The sequence below is a fragment of the Choristoneura fumiferana genome, chromosome 13 (genome assembly GCF_025370935.1).
Source record: "Choristoneura fumiferana chromosome 13, NRCan_CFum_1, whole genome shotgun sequence".
Lineage (NCBI taxonomy): Eukaryota > Metazoa > Arthropoda > Insecta > Lepidoptera > Tortricidae > Choristoneura > Choristoneura fumiferana.
In genome coordinates, this window is record NC_133484.1 from 17,576,379 (window position 1) to 17,601,040 (window position 24,662).

The 24,662-nt window shown below is 41.3% G+C and overlaps 1 protein-coding gene across 1 annotated transcript; it reads right to left on the bottom strand.

Moving 5' to 3' along the window:
• Window positions 1-665: 665 nt before the first annotated feature.
• LOC141434182 (nonsense-mediated mRNA decay factor SMG8-like) lies at window positions 666-19,198 on the bottom strand (the record flags this gene model as incomplete). The annotated part of the gene is given in 15 exon segments (XM_074096536.1): window positions 666-725; window positions 1,816-2,016; window positions 2,452-2,653; window positions 3,218-3,346; window positions 4,541-4,757; window positions 6,833-7,002; window positions 8,274-8,477; window positions 11,502-11,608; window positions 11,610-11,660; window positions 12,693-12,767; window positions 14,117-14,260; window positions 15,143-15,395; window positions 16,519-16,734; window positions 18,562-18,857; window positions 18,978-19,198. Coding segments are annotated over 14 exon segments (2,397 nt in total). The 5' UTR covers window positions 19,116-19,198.
• Window positions 19,199-24,662: the final 5,464 nt, after the last annotated feature.

A 24,662-nucleotide genomic window follows, 5' to 3' on the forward strand; every position in this document is an offset into this window, starting at 1 on the left:
TACTTTACTTATTGTAAAAAATGTTGGCAACCCTAGGAACAGCCGAGGCGGAGCGAGGCAAGGTAAATGAAGCGTTTCTATTAGTTAATGAAAAACATATTCCTCTCCATCTCTGGTGGAAACGCTGCTTTAGACGAAGCCAGTAACGCTGGCGCCCGTCCCCAGACATGCCAGCGCTGGCCTGGCCCGTGTTTAGATGACACCAACTGGATACATTTCAATTGTTGATTGTTCTTCGGAAGGCTTCCGCCAAGTGTTAGCAACCCGCTCTGGCTGGACCGTTAACTGTTGACACACGGAACCCTAAAAGATGAGGTTGGCTGACAGTCCACTGGCTTCGTCCCGCTGGACTTTAATACTATTAACTGGTGTCAAGTGTCCCGTGATTATTTCTTATCCTTCTTGAACCAAGGCTTCTATACGTCAAGCAGAAAAACACTTCCGCTGATAAACTAAAAGGGTCTCCGTTTTCTGATGTCCAGGTAGGAACCCTAAAATGATGAGGTTATTCACCAGTAAATTCCTATAAAGCGCTATCAGGTTAATACCTCTATAACTTAAATTAGTTCTTCCAGACTCCCTGTCAATAAGTAGAACCAATAGGGTTTCTTCAGACATTGATTTGGATAACCATACTGCGGATAGCTGGGAGACGTCTGGGGGATTCCAGCAGGACGCCGCTTTTTTCTGCGTTGCGCTTGTTCAAGTTCCTTTGTCGAAGTTTCCTTAAAAGATAAATAGTTAGGTTATTACAAGTAAAACATTAAACGCATCGGTTCGACAAGGGACCAAGTGTGAGGCCCCGTTTAGATCTGCAAGAAAAATCGTGCAAGTTGCATTACATTGCGGCGCTCGATTGACCGCAACAAACTCGTTGGCTTTAAAGCAGAGTTTAGACTTGCAAGATAAATCGTGCATGTTGCATCACATTGCGAGGCCGTAAAGCCAACGAGTTTGTAGTGGTCAATGGAGGGCCGCAATGTAATGCAACTTGCACGAATTTTCTTGCAAGTCTAAACTCTGCTAAAGGCCTCGCAATGTAATGCAACTTGCACGATTTTTCTTGCATATCTATATTTGGCTTGAGACTCTAAGGCGACCAAGCTCTATTTCTGTGAAATTAGGTTAGGTTTTATAAATAAGAGCTGGATCGAGAGATAGAACGCGAGAGGGATGTAAGGAAGGAGGGAGATCGTACAGACAAGGGCCATTCTAGTTTTACGAAAATTTCTTAACCCCTTTTCGTTAGGAAAAGTAAACCAAATTCTTTATCCTTCTACCCCCTCCTATGCTTAAATAAATAAATAAATATCACGGGACAATTCACACCAATGCTTGGCATTACTTTTAAAGAATCTTTAAGTTTTCCTTGAATAGGATAATTGGTTTTGACTTAAATGGGAATCATAACCTGGCGTCCCGAAAGCAACCAAAAGCAAGTCATCCTCATCAGCCTACAGCAGCCCACTGCTGGACATAGGCCTCTTCCATGGCGCGCCACAACACTCTGTTTTCAGCCCCTCGCATCCATCCGCCGCCAGCGGCCCTCTTAAGGTCGTCCGTCCACCGTGCTTCAGGATGCCCTACATTATGCTTTCCCGCAAGATAAAACAAGCAAAGCATAGACTTTCCACTCATCTTTAGTGCTTACGTAATATTTGAACGGCCCTAGATAAAAGCGGAGGAGATGGAGAGAGAGGGTCCCCTCAAGGTTGGGGGAACGGGGAGGGAGATTAGGAAGTAAAGAAGTGTTTGAAGATAGGGTTATCAGGGTAGGCATTAGGGTAGGGGTAGGGTAGGGGGTGTGCAAGTCACCTGCGGTCACTCGCGGAGCCCGAAGAGCGGCGCGAGCAGCAGCCCGCTGGCGGCCGGCGCGCGTGGCCGCGGGAGGGGCCCGCGCTCGTCCGCGTACGTGTGCGGCAGACGGAGCACCCAGTACGCTGACGCGGTCAGCTCCAACGGGGGAGAGCCCACGGGCTGCGGCACGAAGATCGGCCCGCCGAGCACTGGCTGGACCTACAGTGGGAACAGAGCAAGGTTTATAATTATAATTTGGTACTGTCATGCGTTAAAAAAATGCGTTTTAGTTATTCCATCAGTTAGACACGTATTTTTTCTATAGCGCGTCAGAATTTCGGAGGGGGCCCGTCACGCCGTGCTAAAAAGTTTTATATGGTATGACGTCACGCGGAACTTTAATTGGCCATATTTTCATTATTTTTAATTTAATTGACAAAATAAAAAATATGTGGCCAATATTTCCTGGTAATATAGCTATGGGACTAATAAGTATTTTTTAGGAAACTAAACCATTACGGACAAGCTTTTATTTTACCTCGTATCGCTTATTGCGTTTGCGTTTGATAGTATGACACGTCAGTTATACTTCGATAAATAATATGTGAGTGACCCGTGTATTTCGTTAAAGTACGCTAAAGTAGGGTCACTAACCTTGGGGTCCAGCGTGACGTGCACGGGCGCCTTGGGCGTGACGACGTGCACGCGCATCAGCTGGGCCAGCATGGTGCTGGCGGCGCGGCAGAGGCAGGGCGCGTACAGCGGCATGTCTGCGGCCGCCAGCCGCGCGCCGGCCGAGCGCCCGCACGCGCCGCCGCCGCCGTTCACCACCGTGTCCGGGGACGACATCATGAACCTAGAAAACCACATTATAAGTTACACATTGTGCTGACAGTCGCCGACTAGACTAGACGGGAAAGTCGATTATCCCGACCACTGCGCCTCGTGTAGCGAGTCTCGAGGTCTCGTGTGTAGTGTCTTAAGTCTCATTCGTAGTGTCTTCAGATCCCGTGTATCGTGTCTCTGGGTTTCGTGCGTCGTGTTTTAGGTCTCGTTTGGTGTGTCTACAGATCTCGTGTATTGTGATTTGTGTCTCAGGGTTTCGTGCGTCGTGTCTTAAGTCTCGTTGGGAGTGTATCCAGATCCCGTGTGTCGTGTCTCAGGGTCTCGTGTGTCATGTCTCAAGTCTCATTCGTAGTGTCTCCAGATACCGCATATCGTGTCTCAGGGTTTCGTGCGTCGTGTCTTAAGTCTCGTTGGGAGTGTTCCAGATCCCGTATATCGTGTCTCAGGGTTTCGTGAGTCGTGTCTTTAGGCCTCGTTTGTAGAGTCTCCAGATCCCGTGTGTAGTGTCACCGGATCTCGTTTACCGAGTATTAAACCTCGGGTTTCCATCTCCCTGTGTGTACCCAGCACCCACCTGTGTCCGCGCGGGCACTCGTACTCGATGCCGATGAATATCTTGACGGTGAGGTGGTGCGGGGCGGCGGGCTTCCCGCGGCCGCGCGCGGTCGCCTGCGCCACGCGCCACGCCGCTACTTGCTCCATGCTGCAATGACCGTAAAACCAAGTTTAGACTTGGAAGAAAAATCGTGCAAGTTGCATTACATTGCGGCGCTCGATTGACCACTACAAACTCGTTGGCTTTACGGCCTCGCAATGTAATGCAACTTGCATGATTTTTCTTGCAAGTCTATACTCGGCTTTAGCGTTGCGTTGGAAATATCTGTGCACCTCATGAAGTCCTATTAAGTGGGGGAGGCCTAACAGTGGACGTCCTACAACTGATATAATGATGATTTATTGTTGATTTAATCATCAAAAAAATACAGCATTACAGTAAAAATCAATGCGCTGTAAAATTCAGTTATACACACAAAAAAGCATTTTTTAAAAATACAACAAAATAAAAATGTTTGGATTTTCACCCTTGTTTTCCTTTAACAGCGTTAAATCACACCCCTAGTACAGTGAGCAGCATAAGTAGAGTTAAAGAGAGTAGCTATTGACAACGGTGTCGGTGATGTTATTTAAATGAATATTTTCTAATCCCTCAGACTTTTTCTATGACAAATACTTTTATACATTGTGAATTGCCTTCCAAGGCTATGGATAATCATCGGCACTTTTTACGCACAGAAACACAAAAAAAGCACTTTAAAATGCCACGCGAAAACAACGCTAAACTTTGACAGCAATAGACAGATGACATTTGAATTTAGTGTCACCAGTGCAAGAAATTAGTTCTATTATTTTTTCGTAATATGGCGAGGTTTTTTATAATTCTGTTCAGCCTTTACACACTTTTATAAGGTACCTTGACATTTGAGAACCGTAACTGCTCATCCAATTCTGCTGCAGACTGTATCTCTTGATCTAGTTTCTCTCTAGTTTTTTTTTATTGTGAGAGGAAGGCAAACGAGCAAGCGGGTCATCTGATGGGAAACGATCACCACTGCCCATGAGTACCAATAGTAGTGCGAATGGTATCTTTTTTTTTATGTATTAGCAGACAAACGAGCAGACGGTTCACCTGATGTTATATTATATGATTTACATAACTATTCCAAATTTCAAGTCAATGTGACTACTGGAAGTTAGTCAAATTTAACTTGCAAGATTTGATTACAGACAGACAGACAACGGGACAGGTGAAACTAAATAAAAGCTTGTAAAAACCTCGGCCGCCAAACTGTTTCATAAATTACATGTGCAATATAGAAAGGAACGTTTGTCCACTGACCGCACATGCGCGTCCCACGGCAGCAGGTAGTTGGTGTGCGGCAGGAAGCCGGGCTGCAGGTGCTCGCCGAGCCCGGGGCTGTGCGAGTACAGCGAGGAAGGCCCGAGACACACCAGCGACCAGCTGGCGAACGCCGGCAGCAGCCCCGCCGGCGACAGTGTGTGCAGCATGCCGGGGAGGTACTCCGTCGTTGACGGTTGACGGGTCATCACCTTTTCTGCAAACAAATGTTGGCCTACTCCGTTAATCTAAGGCGTAGACCGCACGTCATACGCACGACATCATCAATGAGGGCTATCGTTTTTTGTCTTTCTAGATGGCGCCACTGTTGCGTGAGGTTTTTAATTGTGGCTTTCAAAGTCTGTTATTACGGGCGTAAAAACAAAGTTTAGATTAAAATCATATTTAATACACCTTAAAACCGTACCATAAAAATATCGAGCAACCACAGTGTTGCGTAGTCCCGTTTTATTCGGAAAAAAAGGGAGGACAAAAGTTTCCGAAAGACAAAACTGTCTCAAAACACAGACATATATTGCCCCATAACGCATAATACAGTATTTGACAACTCCTGATTTTGCCATATCTTAATATTATTATGAAAATATAGATAAACAGTTACAGCCTTATTCATAAAAAATCCTTAATTGAGGTTTGATCGGTCTGTTACTTAGCAGACTGATTAAGCTTGTTAGACGGTTGTCAAGAAGTATGATTCATAAACGCTTGCTAGCAGTCTGCTAGTTGTTGAGCCGCTGATAGACTGATTAGACTCGTTATGTTGGCCACCTTGACAAATCAAAGACAAAAATGGCCTAATCGATAATTAAAAAAAAAAAGTTGACAGCAGTGACAGCAAATTAGCAGGAAAAAAAATAAAAAGCGAGAAGTTTGTTTTCCCGCCATTTCCGATCCGCATGTTTATGTTGTGCAAAAAGCCATAATTGTGTTAATCATCCTATTTTTTTTTCATACTTATTGTTAATTTATTGCTGCTAATTTAGAGGATTTTTAAATACAAATTCCTGAAAATATTTTTCCTGGTTTTTTTTTAATCTTTGCGTAACTTCACCCTTCACTAAAATATCTTCGTATGGTTTTTTGCTCTTGTCAAAGTCAGCTGTTCAAACTTGTGGCGGCCATTTTGTGACTTAGCAGGGAGATAAAGGAGGGTCTACGGTCCGCTAACTTTAGCAGAGCCTTGATCGACTGATTAGCGCTAACAGACGTTTATGAATCATGTTTTTTAGCATCGGGCCTTCAAGGAGCCTTCAAGGAGGCTCTAACTTTTTATGAATAAGGCTGATAGTGTTTAGCGAAGAGAAAATTTAAATCGGTTGAAAATTGGATTATAGTGATTTTTTGAAAAATCTATATACCTGTCTCCTTCTCAAACGCTTTTCTCTATGCAGCAAGTATGGCGGTACTGGCGTGTGACGTCACATGCCAGTATGTCTTTCTCTGTCTAACCTTGAATTTCAAACCTTTGTAACTTTGTTATTTGTATAGGTAGCTTAAAAATTGTTTTTCTATTCGATAACAGGCATTGTGTAGTTTTAATTTATAAAACATTTACAAAATAGTCAAATACCATATTGCCATAATTAATTTCAGGTAATGCAAAATATTCACAAAAATATTCTAATTATAAATGAACCGCGTATCTCACCCATAAACTATGAGATTTGACATTTCGGAGACCTCTCACTGCACTAGCGCCTCTAGCGGCGAATTCATACGCGATAGCCCTCATTGACGCTAGTGTGTAGCTCCTAAAAATAATTCTCAGTACCGTGACCACAGTGTCGTTCCTTTCTACGTAGGATGCAAGCAAGCTGCACACAAGCGTCAAATGACGATATCGTGCGTATGACGTGCGGTGTGCGTGGACAGTAGGCCTAACCTAACATATGGTAGCATGGTGAAGGGTTGTGTTGCTCTGAAGATGAACTCTCTTTCACCAGAGATGTGCAAGGAAGCGATGCGAAGAATGTTCTTCTCGTGAACCGATAGAAACATTTTATTTACCTATGCTTGCTCAGCAAAGCCAATGTCATGTCGTATCAGGAGCTGAAAACGCTGGCAGAGAACCGAAAAGAGTGGCGATTACTCCACGACAAGAGCTAAGCTCTTAAATTAATGATGATGATGCTTGCTCAGCTCAGCTCTAGTTGATTATGAATATCACAAGCTTTTTTTATCAAAATTATGAACAAATGCGGCCTGACTTTATTTCAATTCGCCATTATGTGTCCCTCGCCTGCCAAAAGGTTGCCGAGTGCTTTGACTGACCGGTGTTGGAGCCCCTCACGGGCACGAGGTACTGCGGGCTGGCGTCGGAGCCGGCGGCGGAGCCCGGCGAGAGGGCGTCGGGCGCCGACCACGCGGAATCGCCCGAGTTGCCGTCAGACGCGCGGGTCTCCGCCTCCGCCTCTTGCGACTCGCCCTTCACTGACGCCGCCCTGCAATGACGATTTATATCAAACCATGTGAAAACAACGAGACAATAAATAGATGTGATAGGACCAAATCACTGCCAACTGGAACAACACTATGAAATCGAAGCGGCATCAGCATGCTCCTGACAGAGAGGAGCAACAGAAAGAAAGACATCTTTGCCTAGCCGTGGGACGCTCATCATTGGTCCATGTCATCTGTAAAAGATGGTTTGGCGTCCATGGTGTAGCAGTATTTACCTACGTGGCTTGGAAGGACCATTCGGGAGCGACTGCATGGTTGGCAAATAAGTCCAGTCGTGCCCAGCGACTTACGAGGGAGAACAGCGCGCTGATGTTTCAGAACTCGTTTTAGAGTTAGCGAGTTTTTACAAGCTTTTATTTAGCCTGTCCCGTTGTCCGCCTGTCTGTAGTCAAATTTTGCAAATTAAATTAGACCAACTTCCATTAGTCGGATTGACATGAAATTTGGCATACTTATGTAAATTGCGTGACAATACAATAATCTGGTAGTGACATCCTGGTAGTCCGGCCAGGATCGTCTCCGCAGGGCGGAACTCTTCAACGGTTAATGGCATCGACTTGAAATTTGGTATGCAAATGTAGTTTGGGTGACAGTGCTAGTAAAATCGACAAAAAGTACAGTCACCAAAAAAAGCTTGTATTTTTTTAATAATAGTAGATTATTGTCGTGGCCTGGAAGTAGGCCATTGCTGGCTGAGTATGAGTATTAAACGAACGAGCTTGCGAGTCCGTTTAACTAATACGAAGCCAGCAATTGCTATTCCAGCCGAGACTAATATAAAGCTTTTCTCAAAAATGGTGAATAATTCTGAAATAGAATAAACTTTTTCTCAAAATATATTATAAAATTTAATTTTATTCCAATATTTTTCTTATGCTTTCCCGCCTTTTTTCATTAAAAATAAACTGTAGGTGTATTTTTCAACCGAAAACACCACAAGCTATTTTAGACCCAATAGAAAAAGTCCGGAGTTCCAACAAAATATCTGATACCGGCCATTAGACTTGGCTGTATACGACTTGTGCCAACATTTCCATGGCCTTTTTAACTTTTTTTAAAAATGTGACTGATTGCAGCGCGCTAATTCATTATTGTCGGCTAGTGCGCCTGCAATCTTTTTAACTTTTTATTTTTCGCTGACCATAAACTATGCACTTCACCTTCTGATATGTAAAGAATAATGTCAACTTTTACGGTCATTTTTGAGAAAAAACATATTTCAAGCGAGTTGCCACTGAATAGGCTTAGTTACCTGTAGGAGGGCGTGGAGGGGGTGAAGACCGGCAGCGCGACGGCGAGCAGCGTGGGGCAGACGGCGCACTCGTGCGCGGCGCCGGCGTAGAACGCGCAGTTGGCCGCGCGCACCGAGTACGGGTCCTCGCGCGAGCACTTGCTGCGCCCGCAGTTGCACGCGCTGATGTAGCGCACGCCCGACGAGTGCTCCTTACTGCTGTCGCTGCGGTACACTCAACCGCATCAGTAACTCAACCTTGTCGCTTTCAGTCAAACACAACATGACGTTAAAGTGACAAGGTACAAAAGTGATCACTTATTTATGACGTTGACTGTACCAAAAGTTCGCGTTGAGAGAGGATACACATTGGGCGTTGATACACACACAGCTTTCAGCACGGCGTTCGGCGAGCGTTATCAATATCAAAATGTTCGACCTCTATGCGTCCACTCTACACGAAAGCGCGCGATCTGATGTACGGCCAAATGGCGGTGCATATATCTAGAAACACGAAGCTAAGAGCTTGTCCAGAAAGGGCGAATTCGCCGCGATTCTCTCGCGCGTATTACGCGCGACCGTTGCGCCCACAAGGTGCGTACCAACGCGCGAGCATTTGGGCACTCGATACGTGCACTCGCTCTAGACGCTCTTAAAAGACAAGCAAGCAAGGCAAAGCAAGCAAGCAAGGTCTTTAAAGACCTTGTCCAGAAGGGGCGAATTCGTCGCGAATCGTATCGCGCGAATTCATACGCGCGCTGTCGAGGTACTAGACGTCAATACATCGCGTCCACAAGCATCGCGCGAATTCAAAATACGCGCGTATATCGCGTGCACTACGCCAGACTGACTCGCGCGTATTGCGACAAGGGACGCTTTGTTGCGTCCAATTAACGCGCGAACTCTAGAGCGCGGAGTGCACGTGTCGAGTGCCCAAATGCTCGCGCGTTGGTACGCACCTTGTGAACGCAACGGTCGCGCGTAATACGCGCGAGAGAATCGCGGCGAATTCGCCCTTTCTGGACAAGCTCTAACCCCCGCGCAACGCGCCTTCGAACAAAAATCTGACAACGCGCGGAGCGCTTGCATGTGTACACCTTTAACAGACCTCTTTATTCTTAAAACGCGCGTTACCAAAGCGCGCGCTTTAAAACGCCTAATGTGTACTCGCTCTGAGAGCGAATACACATTGGACGCTTGGCGCTGCGTTGATAGCGTAAACACACCGCGCTCAGCACGCCGTTCGGCGAGCGTTATCAAAATATTCATCCTCCATTTTCCAACTTGCGTCTACTCTACACGAAAGCTCGCGATCAAATGCACGGCAAAATGGTGGCGCATGTGTCTCAAAGCGCGCGGCTGGCGCCCAAGCAACGCGCGTTCTTGCCGCAATATTGTAAACGCGCACTCGCATGTGTATACATCAACAGAACGCCTGGTTCTCAAAGCGAGCGTTGGCAAAGCAATTTGTTTTGTTTTTGTTGGCAATACAACAAGCGCACAAAACGAGGCATTTTTTTGTTTGAGCCGGTAGCCGAGAGCCGGTTCAAGTTTAAAACTCTGTTTCTCACTTCGATTGAGAGGAAATAAAATAGCAGCAATAGAATTTTTTGTCGATTTATTAATATAAATTACGAATAAGATTTTCAAAAAATGTATATAAACTTTTTTGTTTGTGGCTGTTGGCAGTTGATTTTAGATGAAGATTTTATGATTGGTTATTTGGAGTCTTTTTGTATTTTTTATTTCAACTCCAAATTTGTTACTTTTACGGGTATCCGTGAAACCATATCGTAAATACAAACTGAGACATGGATGCACAGAAAAACCAGAAAAAGAGACCAGCGCTGGGAATCGAACCCAGGTCCTCAGCAATCCGTGCTGCGTGCAATGCTGCTGCATAAGTAGCGTAGTAGAAATAAGCAACCTGAGATATGTATGCATAGGAAAAATTCGTGTCTAAATTCCTGTCCAGCGGTGGTGTAGGGGTTATAGCACGCAGCACGGATTGCTGAGGACCTGGGTTCGATTCCCAGCGCTGGTCTCTTTTTCTGGTTTTTCTGTGCATCCATGTCTCAGTTTGTATTTTCGATATGGTTTCACGGATACCCGTAAAAGTAACAAATTTGGAGTTGAAATAAAAAATACAAAAAGACTCCAAATAACCAATCATAATTTGATTGCTTAGTAGCGACATCTCTTGTCTGGTGAGCGGTTGGTTCCGATAGAATGGACGTCTCTCGATGAGAGCGAAAACATAGATGTCGCTAGTGCTGCTGCATAAGTAGCGTAGTAGAAATAAGCAACCTGAGATATGTATGCATAGGAAAAATTCGTGTCTAAATTCCTGTCCAGCGGTGGTGTAGGGGTTATAGCACGCAGCACGGATTGCTGAGGACCTGGGTTCGATTCCCAGCGCTGGTCTCTTTTTCTGGTTTTTCTGTGCATCCATGTCTCAGTTTGTATTTTCGATACGAAGATTTTACTTGAAAAATAGTTGTTCGATATATCGCCTTTTTGTTCTAGTTTTAATTTGCAAAGCGCTGCGCTAAGTCAGACTGAAACGAAACGCAGCCTACGAAGGTATTGGCTATGGTCTGCGCGCGCAACTAGTGTCAATTTGAACTCGCCAGAAGAAGACACATTTTATTTAAATATTTTATTAATTATTTAAACCTACTACATCAAGAGAACATTTTAGTTGTGCTGTGTTAAAGAATATTATTTGTGTAATCCGTGCGTACGTGTGACTTTTTTAAGACATTTAGATTTGACCTAAGCCTGGACTGCTGAAAACTTTCCACGGGTTCGCTATCGTAGAGGAAAGGCATGGTGAGTCTTTTGTAATTAATCTGGAATGATAAAGCAGTATTAACCGAAAGCCCATCTTTCTATGTCCAGTTTTTTTAGGTCATTCTAAACTTAACCAATTTCTCCTCATACAGTCCATTTGCTTCGAAAACTTTTCTTTACGTGGTTCCGTGACGCCACAATAGTTTTGATTTGACGTATCAAAACAAGAATGACAGTTTTTTTGTTTTTTGTGTAGGTACTAGTATTTTTCGCTCCGCACCTTTACGGAGTATTTGTCTTTAGAAAAAAACTTATCTGTACAAAAAGTTAAGGTGTATCTATAGTTACTGGTCCGCACTGGGCCCGCGTGGGAACTATGGCCAAGCCCTCTTGTTCTGAGAGGAGGCCTGTGCCCAGCAGTGGGACGTATATAGGCTGGGATGGATGAATAGTTACTGGTCGGGATGGATGCAGGGGTGGTTGGTGAGCGAGGGCGCCTCACACAGGCTGCGCGTGCGCCAGGCGGCGGCGCAGGCGGCCCGCAGCCGCGCGCGCGCCGCGCCCCGCCACCGGCCCGCGACCCATCGCGTGCAGCACGCCTAACGCCACGTTCACCTGCGCACACACACCTCAGCCAACCATCACCCAAATATGTGCTCTACCACCCTAAAGTTGATAATCATAAAACAATAAAGCCAATAGACGTGTCTGTCGACTTGAAAGTTCTACTTTAGCGAATTATTCATTTGATAGGAACTTGATAGGCCACTTATTTGGCTGATGGTACAAATGACCCACTTTAGGAAAGGATGTTTTATAATAAACCGTGTTTTTCTTGATTTCCGTTAACTTGAGCAGACGACTCAGTTCCTTGATAGAAACTACCAGGTAAATTAACTTTATGGCCAATAAAAAAAAAATGGACGTAAAACGTAAAAGGTCACTTTGTAAAATTCACAAACATAAACATAAAAAGAGACATTTAAAAAAATATTTTTTGACCTTATTTTGCTAAGTGTGAATTAAAAACGCTTTAGCTACCGTTAATAAAAAAAACATCGTTAATTAAGAATTCATACTATATCGAAAATACAAATGAGACATGGATGCACAGAAAAACCAGAAACAGAGACCAGCGCTGGGAATCAAACCCAGGTCCTTAGCAATCCGTGCTGCGTGCTATAACCCCTACACCACCGCTGGACAGGAGTCTAGACACAAATTTGTCCTATGCACACATATCTCAGGTTACTTTTTTCTACTACGCTAATTAAGCAGTCAGTTTGTATTTTCGATATGGTTTTCACGGGATAACCGTAACGGTAACAAATTTGGAGTTGAAATAAACCTTCATACTGTTTTACTGCGCATAATTCTTGATTATCCTTTAAACAGTAAGAGTTAGATAAGAGTTGTGTTCGAGAAATTAACTTCAATTGATCCGTTGAATGTTCTCCTAAAGTTAACGAAAATCAAAAATAACTCGGTGTATAGGTTAATTTCCTAAAAAATCGAATTCATTACATAATCCGTAAATTACATTATCAAAAAATATTAGACAAGCTTTTATTTTCTTTTGTCACTAATGGTTTCCGTACAAATCGGAAGTTATGACATTTTCTCTATTTTTTTTTTCGTGATCCATACCTTGTGTGCGTGGTGTTGACTAGAGTAATGCGCCGGCAGACCCTCCGCGTAAGACGCCTGCGCTATCGGCAGAACCTATAAAAAAGTTTTTTTTTTAATTTTAATACGTTTTTTTTAAATAATATATTAGAAACATCAGACTAAGGCGCACTGGAATTACTTTGTTGGTTTCACAGTGATGTAATTGCCAAAAAACACTGAGATATTGCGTTTTAATAGCTCATAAGAAGTATATCAATAAGCTAGTGACCTTCTTTCTTAAATAAAAAGTTACACTCTTGTCGGTGGAGTATCTTCCACTCAACCCTCCTTTAAGCCATCCTCTTGAGTCTTGACCTCTTAATACGTCGCGACGCCGACAGAATACGATGGCAAAACATACATCTGTAACTCTTAGGGCCTCTCCACACTGCTTTTTTACCGTGCGATATTTATTCGCGCGAATTATACATGTGTATACCGTGTGTGGCCTATAACACGGGTAAATAATTAAAAAGTAGATCGTACTCGTCAAACTCAACAACATTACTTCAGTGACTTGAAAATAATTCGTTTTTTAATTTATATTACACTTTAAAGTTTATTCGAAGAAGCAATGTAAATCAATATGTTTGATATTCGTAGCGTGACAGGCGACGCCAGTTGGGTTCTAGGATGGCGTACATTGAATTTACGATTAAGTTTGTTAGAAAAAAAAAAACAAAAGTTAAGTTTTGATTTTAATTAAGTGGGACCATGATGATCCAATGAGGGCTATCGCGTATGAATTCGCCACTAGAGGCGCTAGTGTAGCGTGAGGTCTCCGAAATGTCAAATCTCATAGTTTTTGGGTGAGCTACGCGGGTTTATTTATAATTAGAATAATTTTGTGAATATTTTGCAATATCTGAAATTAAGGGGCAATAAATGTCTGTGTTTTGAGACAGTTTTGTCTTTCGGAAACTTGTGTCTTCCCTTTTTTCCGAACAAAACGGGGACTATGCAACACTGTGGCATGCTCGATATTTTTATGGTACGGTTTTAAGGTGTATTAAATATGATTTTAATCTAAACTTTGTTTTCACGCCCGTAATAACAGACTTTGAAAGCCATACTTAAAAACCTCACGCAACAGTGCGCCATCTAGTGAGACAAAAAACGATAGCCCTCATTACCAGTGATCTATAGAGCCTCTGTTTTTAATATTATCCCTGGATCTGGGCCACACATTGTATAATTATTAATTATTCAGGGCCCTGTCCGCACTGCGAATTTTTTCCGCGCGGTTTTTTTTTGCAATTCTGTAACACATTAAATCTTGTACGAGTATCCGCACTGGCGGTAAAATAACGCAAAGAAATGGTATATAAATCGCAGAGTATAATTAAAAAGGTGAAAATTCGTAGTGCGGACAGGGCCTTAAATTGAAGAAGGTACCACCTTACCTTGGCACAGCGCGCCTGCGAGAACCTTACGTCAGTCGCCAGCGCGTCGTGGAGCGCGCCGCCGCCCTCCTCGGGCTGCGCCTCCGCCGAGTACAGCGGCTCCAGCGCCTGCGCCGCCGCGCGCCACGACCACGCACTGGGCAGCTAACACATACAGTTATATCACAGTGCAAAGGTGCGGCTACAAGTACAAATGTGGCGATCACAACGTTTGGCCCGTAGAATGATGTGTTTAAATAAACATTATTAACTTAAACCTAACTGTTTTTTATTTAGACATATCATTCGTTTGTCGATGGAGACACCTGGCGCCTATCTAAACAAATACTTGTGCCTCTGTTGCTCCGGGACCTCGCCGAATCAACGCCCTGTAGTCTCATTAATTCATTTTACAATTTGCAATGATAGCCGTGTGCATAAAGGGAGAGTTTTCACCGCCATAGGGTGACCTCTAGCTTTTCTATTTTGAATGTGATTTTGAATTTCCCACGGCTCAAAAAAGTAGCGTCAAGTCGCCGCGTCGAGTAACAGCGTCAAGATGGCTGCTTGCAGGAATGATCTTGGTCTTAATCTCATTTAGTAGCAGTCGTGGCAGTGGTACAAATAAAAGAAATTGGAGTGAATGAAAAAAAATAACAGTGTTTTTGCCGAAATTGAAGAGGTTTTTTTACAGCGACAAAGCTCAAAATTTGACGCATTTGTCCAGATTTGACGCTGGAAACAAGCTGGAAATGAGCGTCGAGCGGCTTGTATGTGGCCGCGCCTTAACAGGAATGGCGAACAAATTAAACTTAGGCTCAAGCTACACAGAAGAGACGTGGGACCGTATGTGCGTTTTGTGCTGTCTCTATGTTTTGTGTCTATTCCAGGCGTGCGACCAATTTGCTACCGCAGCCCTCGTTTAGAAAACGTTTTTAATAATAATGTACACTTTGCTGCTGTTAGGAGCCATCGACACTAATGGTTGTCAGCCTAAAGCGACCGGTTGCCAAATTAAAAAAGTTGAAGTTGAAATCAATAACTCACCTCAAAGAAGGAAGTGCTCATCGCATACTTCCCGACGTTGTCGTCGAACCCTTCCCCGAAGGCCAGGTCTATGTGTCCCTGCAGGAACTGGCGGAAGCCCCCCCTCTCGGGCGCGGGGGGCGCGGGGTCGGCGCCCGCGCAGCGCTGCACCAGGCCGCGCACGAGGGCGCTCACGTCGCGCGCGCTCGACGAGTCCTCTGTGCTTATGTAGACGAACTCTTCGTTCTTTGGTATGGCGAAGAGGGATTTTGCGCTGGAAGATGGCACGTACGGACATGACTTCAACACGCTTATACATGTTTAAACATGATTTTATGGCGTACAAATTCAACAATAGTTGGAATTAGGACAGTCAATCCCTTCAAGGCCCATTTCCTAAGCTGTATCACTGTCTCCTGAGCCATGGGATAGAATATCAACAATTGATGTAATGGAATCTTTTAATTCGATTTTCATTGACTTCTTATTTTTGTATTGATGCGAAACTTGACAATTATATATGCGTAGGATGACAATACAACAATATGATACCATCAAGCTGATGTGATGATGGAGTCGGAAGCTAGACACTGGAACTCCAAGACAGAATAATGTAATCTAACCATGTTTGTTGGTCATAGGGTGTATCTACCTAAGGATGGTATCCAAGGTCTGATGATGGGGCAGTCAGGCAGGAACTGGAACTCCAAGACAGAACGACATAACCTAGCTGTGTTTGGGGTTTGTTAGAATGGTCAATGTCCACTGACGTCGCGGCGCTGCTGCGTGAACGATACGTTAACGCCGCGCGGCCGCTGACAAGACGACAAAGCTCAAAACCCGCTAGGGCAGTGATTGACACACTTTTATGATCAAGGGCCACATTAGACAAAGTGAGGACTGCACACTACTGCATACTATGGGCTGCACACTTATGAATTGGCCATAAGAATTGGAATAAGAGTAATAAGTGTGATCGGAGGAAGCTGATGTGTGTGATTCTACTAGTTCTGGACGTATAATACATATACCTATCCTGGGTGCCCCTTGAAATGTCAACAAACTTTTTTTATTTTTTTATTTTACTGGATGGCAAAAGAGCAAATGGGTCTCCTGATGGTAACAGATCACCACCGCCCATAAACATCTGCAACACCAGGGGTATTGCAGACTTTTAATCAAATACCAGTTAAAAGTCAATGTTTCCTATTTATTCATTTCATCGAATATTCATTACCTCGAATGATTGAAACAAGTATTTTTAAATCACCGATTGTTTTATTTCTGGAAATATTATGTAGTAGTTATTCAGTTATCTTTGTATGCAAAATTGCGTTGCATATGTCGCGGGCCGCAGTTTGACGACCACTGCGCTAGCGTGAGGGGGTCATACTCACCACACGTTAGTAATGATCCTCGCCTTCCTCAGTATGAAGTACAGCTGGTCTTCCACGGAGTGCTCGAGGCGCTTGAGCGCGGCGGGCGCGCGGCGCAGGGCGCTCGGGCCGCGCCGGAAGTGGAACAGGAGCCGCGGGCAGCACGCGCGCCCGTGGGACTCCCACGCGCCGCCCAGCCCGCTCAGCGCGCTAGTCGACAGCTGGCTCAGCTCCGTTCTGGCTCATGCAAAATACTACATTGTACCCAAATCATTTGGGCCTATACGTCTGCCATATTTCCTGTAACTTCATACATTTTATATGGGCCACATGCTACAAATGAATACAATACTGTGGCTGACACGTTCGGCCTGTGTGTGGAGTCCTTTACAAACGAATTTTGATGTGTTGCCTGTGCTCAATGTATTTTGTGGCTGAGCGACATGTAAAATAAGTGAATAAAACGTGCCATTATACCCGTTTATATCTACCCGAACCGCGGGCGAGTGTTGATTGATAGTTGTCGAGTGCAAAATGGGTTTTTTTGCTTTTTGCACAACTCTACTTTTCATTTTGACTGTGAGGAAATTAAACAGCAACAGTGCCAATAAGTGTTCATTTACTACCGTTGATTTGCTATTTCTAAAATGACTTATTAGAATAGTCTATTTTTAAAATTTTACCAATATAAAACTTGTTTTTTTTGATAGCATGTGATATGATGATGTCCTACTACAAGGCAAAGGCCTTTCACTTAGATTTCAAACTTGAATTACAAAAATAGTAGATTGTACAACAAGAGCATAAAACAAACCATTTTTACCTGAGGCATTCATATAGCCAACCGAGCCGGTATGGTAGGGGTGGATAGACATGTCGAGGGGAAAATGGGTTTAATGCTTGAGTTTTACACTCTGCTTTCACTTCAATTGATAGGAAATTAAATAGCAACAGTTGTTCGCTTACTAGGTACCTTTTATTTTTCATACCAATGCATGCTATATAATTATACATTTTTAGTTGTCTTGATTTATTTTGATTGATTTGATTGATTTTAAGTTTTACATAAAATTAAAATTATTAAAAAAATTAATAGTTTTTTTTATTGTTTGTGGCTGTTGACACCTGATTACCTTGGTTTTAGACAATGACTTTACTTTATGCACTAGAGCATAAAAAGTAATTTTATGTTACCTAGATCCAGCATAAATACCAAATTTACGAGCATGAGAAGTGAAAAAAATTGTCTGTGGCTGTTGGCACCTGATTGCCTTGGCCTTAGACAAAGATTTTACTTTAACACTAGAGCAGGGGTCTCAAAGCCGCAGTACTGAAAAGATTGGGAACCCCTGCGCTTAAACAACTTGAACCTTTCAAATAAATAACTTTCCAGGCAGACTTATACTAACCAAAGTTACTACACAACTCCTCATTCAGTGCTAACCCAAGGTTGAGTAGTGTCAAAACATATAGAACACAACAACAATCCTGGATGTGCCGCTGTTTTATAATATTATTGACCAATTATTAACAGTAAATTCAAGAAGAGAAGCTAGAATGCCTTTTTGAGACCATTTTATCTCAAAAATCATTATACAAAAGTATTGATGACCAATTGGAAATATATAATTTTATTTTTTCAGCATTTCAAAGTGTAATAAAATCATTGTGTGTACTAAAGAAATTATTACAAAATGCTCAAACTACCTTAAAAATAAACCCATAGCAAATGTACCTAATATTATAATAATCTTAGTTAGGTTATAGTATATAAGCAGTAGCAGGAAGTAATTAGTAGTAGTTATGTAACACATGTATTAATCGGTCTTATTTCCTACCTGGCTCCTGTAACACAGGGACTCCTAGCTCAGGATCCAGAGCCGTAGACTCTTGTTTATAAGTTTTTTATGCAATAAATTATTTTCATTTTTTTTTCACACATACAAATTGTCACATTTGCTAATTAGCATGTTTTAATGATACACTATAACTTAGAATATACTTTGGGAGATGACATTATGTCAATATTTTGCAGGTATCCTTCTCAATTCCAAATTAACTTACCTATAAGCATCAATGGCTTTAAAAAGCTGTAAGTATCCGAGATCAAACACAGGAGTGGGTGAGGACAGTACCACAATATGGCACAGATGGAATATCAGCGCCATCGCTTTGCATGCTTCAGCAGCTAGCTCTCCTGCTGCTACCAGCCAGTGTGAGGCATCTGCGTCTTTCTCTGTTGTGTTAGAGTTCTCATCTAAGTCGGCTGCGAGGGTGGCGAGCTGTTTCGTGTCGAGGTACGTGACGGCATGAAGGTAAAGGACGCTGCGGCGTTCGTCCCAATGGCATTCAATGCCATTCTGGTAAAAAAAAAGTCTAAGCAGTGTAAGAAAGTATAGATGTGTCAAAGTTTAAGCTGCATGATTTTTTTAGTAGAATCTAGTACGTCAGTAGCTATGTGAAATAATGAGGAACCTCACCTCTTCAGTTGCCGCCGACGGCAAGAGTGGTGTTGTTTTGTTGGGATACCGGTAAGGTGACTTGCCTATAATGCCAACAACCACAATGTGTTCTTTTTTAGAGAACTCTGGTATATCGGTAAGCGAGAACGTCTTCATTTTGGCTGTTTAACATGTGTTTTTTATTATTTCTGCTAACGTTACGAAAAAGTGTTTACAACTACAAGTTAAACGTCAGTCGTCAAGTCAGTCAAGTGTCAACGTCAAAGTCAAAAATACTTTTCTTTTACTACATACACTGACTTCAAGGATCATACTGATTCTCAACATTGCTTGACTTAGGTATTTAAAGTATTTCTGAAAAAATATTAAAAATTAGTCTAGAAATGAGTAAACACAATATTTAACAACTAAATTTATAAATAATTTAGTTACGAACACTGACTGGCCAAGATACGGGCCTTGCCTAGTTTGTGAGTCAGGATTCAACTTTTTTAATTGTGCTATGTTTAACCTAAGTTGTCTTTTTCTTTGTAATTGTTCATTCCTCTCTTGTGCAATTTTGTCTTATTGAATAAAGATTTTATTATTATTATTATTATTATTTATTTTATTAGTCTATATACATATTATTATAATGTAACGAACTTCGTTTCCAATCCAACACGTTTTCAAGCACGTAAGACTCATCTTTCAATAAATTATGTAACATTTCTCAATAATTAGTTTTTATTAAACGTGTCTTTTATTTCTCATTAGGCGAAAAGACTAGTAAACTGGTATGCAAGTAATAATAATTATAATATAATTAAATAATTAGTAAAAGTATTTATACAAAATTATATTGCTAACATATTTATTCAACTATAAAATTAAAATGATACCTATTTTGAGTGACACAAAGTTGCTTTTAGAGCTCTATTTCAACGCCATTTGTATTCGATCATTAGCATGGTTGACGTCTAATCGTGGTTTGGTTTGGTTGAGGTTTTTTTTTTTTTTTTTTTTTTTTTTTTTTTAATGGCTACGAGAACATTAGCCAATGACAAAGTTAGGGAAACAGTTGTTATAATATGATAAGACGGTAATAGGATTACGGAAAAAGTTTAGGATCAGAAAGGATTGGAGTTAACGTGTAGGAGTATATATACGAAATAAAATTATAATTTGATATCATTTTTTTCTATGAATGATGCTAATATGGTATATATATCACTGGTATTAAGATACAATAAACAAATAATGGAGGTGGGAAAGGGAATTGGAATTGATTGGAGTTGAGAGAAAAGATCAGAGTGGTCGTAAAGCGAGCATGAGAAAAAGATGTGATTCAGGTCTCCATATTCTCCACAGGAGCATGTAGGGCTATCAACTATTTTAAACTTGTGTAAGTGCGCTGGAGTACACACATGGCCCAAACGTATCCTGCAGAGAACAGAAGTGGTCCTTTTGCTTAAAATAGTTTTGTGGAACCAAGGCTTATGTGGTAGAGACTCTTGAACAAGGCGATAATATTTCCCTTTAGATGAACTATCAATCCAGAGTCTATTCCATTCTTCATATAAAAATGATTTGGGTAGATTAGCCAGATCGTGACAGAAATTGACATATGGAAACGTATCTCCATCAACAATAGCCTCGTTTGCCAATTGGTCAGCTCTCTCATTTCCTAAAATTCCAACGTGACTAGGAATCCACGCAAAGACTACGCGGAGACCTTTTTTGGAGCATTTAAATAATCGATCTCTAATGTTGAAAACAATCTGGGACTGCTTGTGAGATTTAAACGGAAACTTTTCTAAAGACTGTAAAGAACTAAGGGAATCACAAAAAATTACAGTGTTTTGCAACTTTGATAAAAGAATATATTCGACTGCTTTTAAGAGACCGTAACATTCTCCTGTGTATACAGAAGATTCTGGAGGTAGTTTAATTTTTTGTATAATTTTATTTTGTGGATGGTAAACTCCTACACCGACACAAGTTGTATTTGAATGTTTAGAAGCATCGGTGAAAATATAATGCCAATTGTCCCATTTTTCATTGACTATACTATTAAATTTTACATTTTGATAAAATGTATTTTTATGAATATCCAACTTATATTCTACTTGTGGAGTTGTAAGAAGTGAATTATAGCTATATTGATACAAAGGCAGCAAATGGCTTCGATGAGTAGGTGCTATGATGTTGTTGTATCTTTTAAAACTTTTAACAAGACATGGTGCGTCTTTATATTTCCAGTAGGGAGAAGAATCTACTTTCTGAGATAGACTACAAATTTTATGGTATAGAGGATGGTATTTTAACTGAAGACTTCGGAAGAAGAACCTATCACTTAAATATTGCTGTCTTAAACTAAATGGTGGTTCGCTACATTCAACCTGCAAACAGTTTATGGGACTGGATTTCATTGCACCAGTTATGAGTCTTAAAGCTTTTGCCTGAATGTTATCTATTTTTTTTAATGACTTGACATAACTAGGATGCAATAGAAATGTTCCATAATCTAATACACTTCGTATTATTGCGTTATATAAAAGCCTCATCGTGAAGGGATGGGCACCCCACCACACTCCTGAGAGACATCTAAGGATGTTTAAATTTTTTTCGCATCTCTGTGCGATATATTCAAAATGAGAGAGGCCAGTTAATTTTGCGTCTAGTATAACTCCTAGAAATTTTACCTCATCTTTTACAGGTAGTAATAAATCATTATACACAATATTAACAGTAGGAGGAGTTCGTTTACGAGAAAATAGAACTACAGTGCTTTTGGATACTGATAGTTCCAGACCGTTTTCTCCCAACCAAATCTTAAAGTCATCTAATGCCGTACATAACGACCCATTCATGTCGTCTATAGATCGTCCAGACACATAAAAAAGAAGATCATCCGCATATTGCAGTATATTAACATGCCTGTTCACTAATGGTTCTAAATCATACGTGTATATGTTATATAAAAGAGGGCTCAAAACAGAACCTTGAGGCAGACCTTTCCAAATTGTTCTGGCTACGTATTTATTTGTGCTTGGATCTATACAAAACTTAACAAATCGTTCACATAGCATGTTGATAATAAAATTAATCAATAAGGTTGGAACATTCAGCTGAATCAACTTTTTTTTCAAAATTGAAATATTTACATTATCATATGCACCTTTTATATCTAGGAAAGCAGCTAATATGGAATGGTTATTAGAAAAAGCTAATCGAATATCTGTGGTAAAGATGCTAAGACTGTCAAAAGTGCATTTACCTTTCCTGAACCCAAATTGACTTTCTGATAGCAACTTATTATGTTCTAGAAACCATTCTAAGCGATTTTTAACCATATGTTCAGCTATTTTTGCTAAAACAGATGACAACGCTATGGGTCTGTAGGAAGACGGATCTGATTTAGGTTTGTTTGATTTCAGTAATAAGATTAAAATTTGTGTTCTCCAAGTCCGAGGAACAATCCCCGTTAGCATTACTTTATTGATCAGTGAGAGATAGTAAGTAAGAGTATTGTCATCAAGGTTTGACAAGAAAGAATATGGGATTCCATCTTCACCTGGTGCTGAATCTTTAATAGTTGAAAGAACCCCTTTTAATTCACACAATGTAAATGGAGAGTTCAGATTATGATCAGTAGGATTAATATTGCTATTTGTTGCAGGTGATAGTAAGGGAGGATGCAAGACAAATTGTTCAGGAGCGGAAGCTGGTGCCAAACAATCCATAATTTGTTCTGCTAAATTATTATTTATTTTTGGTTGTTGATTGTCATTAAAAGCGGATCTAAATTTTCTAATATTTTGCCATACAATAGAGGGTTTTGTACCAGGGCAAATAGACAAACAGAAACTACGCCATCCTTCAAATTTCTTTTTCCGTAGTAATTCCTTAGTGTCATTGGCTACCTTTAGGTAATTATCAAAATTATAGTCTGTCATAGACATACAATATTGTCTTTCAGCCTCCTTTCTTTGTTTAACTGCAAGGGTGCAATCTTTATCCCACCATGGTGGCGATGGTATTATGCTTTTTCCACAACTTTTTAGGGGAAAAGTTTCGTCAGCAGCTTGTATCAGTGCCTTAGCTATGAATTCAGAGCAGTCTGAAGTATTAGTAGAATTTATTTCTGGAACATTACACATTGCCTGACTTACTTTTTCTCTGAATGTCATCCAATCAGCGTTTGTTAAATTATATTTTTGACGTGGTTGTCTTACCACCCTAATAGGTTTGTTATATGGGAAAGTGACCACCAATGGGTAATGGTCACTACCATATGTGGATTCCATAGGACACCAGGAAAGGAGTGATGCTAGATCAGGTGTACAAATAGATATATCTGGTGAGCTTGTTGATCTGGCAAGGCGAGTCGGGGCACCAGTATTTAATACACACAGATCATGAGAAGTTAGTAGATCTAGTAACTGTTCTCCATAATAATCAGTTGTGTTACAACCCCATAACTGATTGCGACAGTTGAAGTCGCCTAAAAGTATGAATGGTTTTGGAATAAAATTAATGATCTGATTGATTTCATGAAAAATTTGGTTACTTGGATGGGAATAATATACAGATATGTAACAGATATTATTTACAGTCACAGCACAAATTGAAAGGTCATTACTGTGTAAAGGTAGGGTTACAGGAGTAAAAGAAAATAGATTGTTGATAAGTATGGCAACTCCACCATACCCATCAGGTCTATCCTCACGAACACAGGAGAAACCTGGGATTTTGAGAACAGAATCCCGTTTAAGCCATGTCTCTTGAAGACAGATAACAAAGGGATCAAGTTTGTTAATAATATAAATTAGGTCTTGTTTTTTAGGTATTAAGCTCCGGCAATTCCACTGAAGCGCTTTGGCTCTGTGGGCCATTATTATATTTTGATATATTGTATAGTGTGTCAATAATTGCTGCAGCGTTGGACGGTGATACGATGTTAGATTGTGATAATAATTGAATAATTAACTTAATGATGTCTGAGATTTGCATATTTTCCTTATTATTGTTTGCATTGTGAATGGGTTTATGTTCTGATATGACTGGATTTCTAACAATATTAGCATGGGCATGATAGTCATACCCCTTTGAAAGCTTTGGTGGTGCCTTCGGTTTCAGAAAAACTGTTTTCTTGTATGACACATTTTGTGAATTTGGTAAGTTTTGTGAGCTTGAGGAGTTTTGTGTATCTCTAGATGTATTTGGCAGTGGTGGAGAAGTGAGTAGGGCGTCTGCATATGATACCCTTGAAACTGGTGGGTGTATTTTAAGTGCTTCTATGTAAGAGATGCAACTTTTACTCATTGTTTCTTTAATTGCCTTTTGTCTGTCATATTCCAGACATTTTTTATCAATGGCTTGGTGGCATCCCTTGCATAGAATACACCAATACCTTTCCTCTTCCACATTGCAGTTGCTACCAGAGTGGCCTTGGCCGCACTTGTAGCATCTTGGAGTAGACCGACATTGGTTTTTTACATGCCCAAATCTACAGCAATTATAACATTGTATAGTGGGGTATATATATAGCTCTACAGGAAGAGCAGCGTAACACATGTAAACCCGGGTGGGGAGGGTTCGACCATCGAAAGTTGCAACAATAGTACCTGTGTTAACATATTGATTAGTACCATCTATACCAGCTGTAACCTTCCTTTTCAATCTTCTCAACTTTATAATTGGGCCAGACCCAATTGGTAC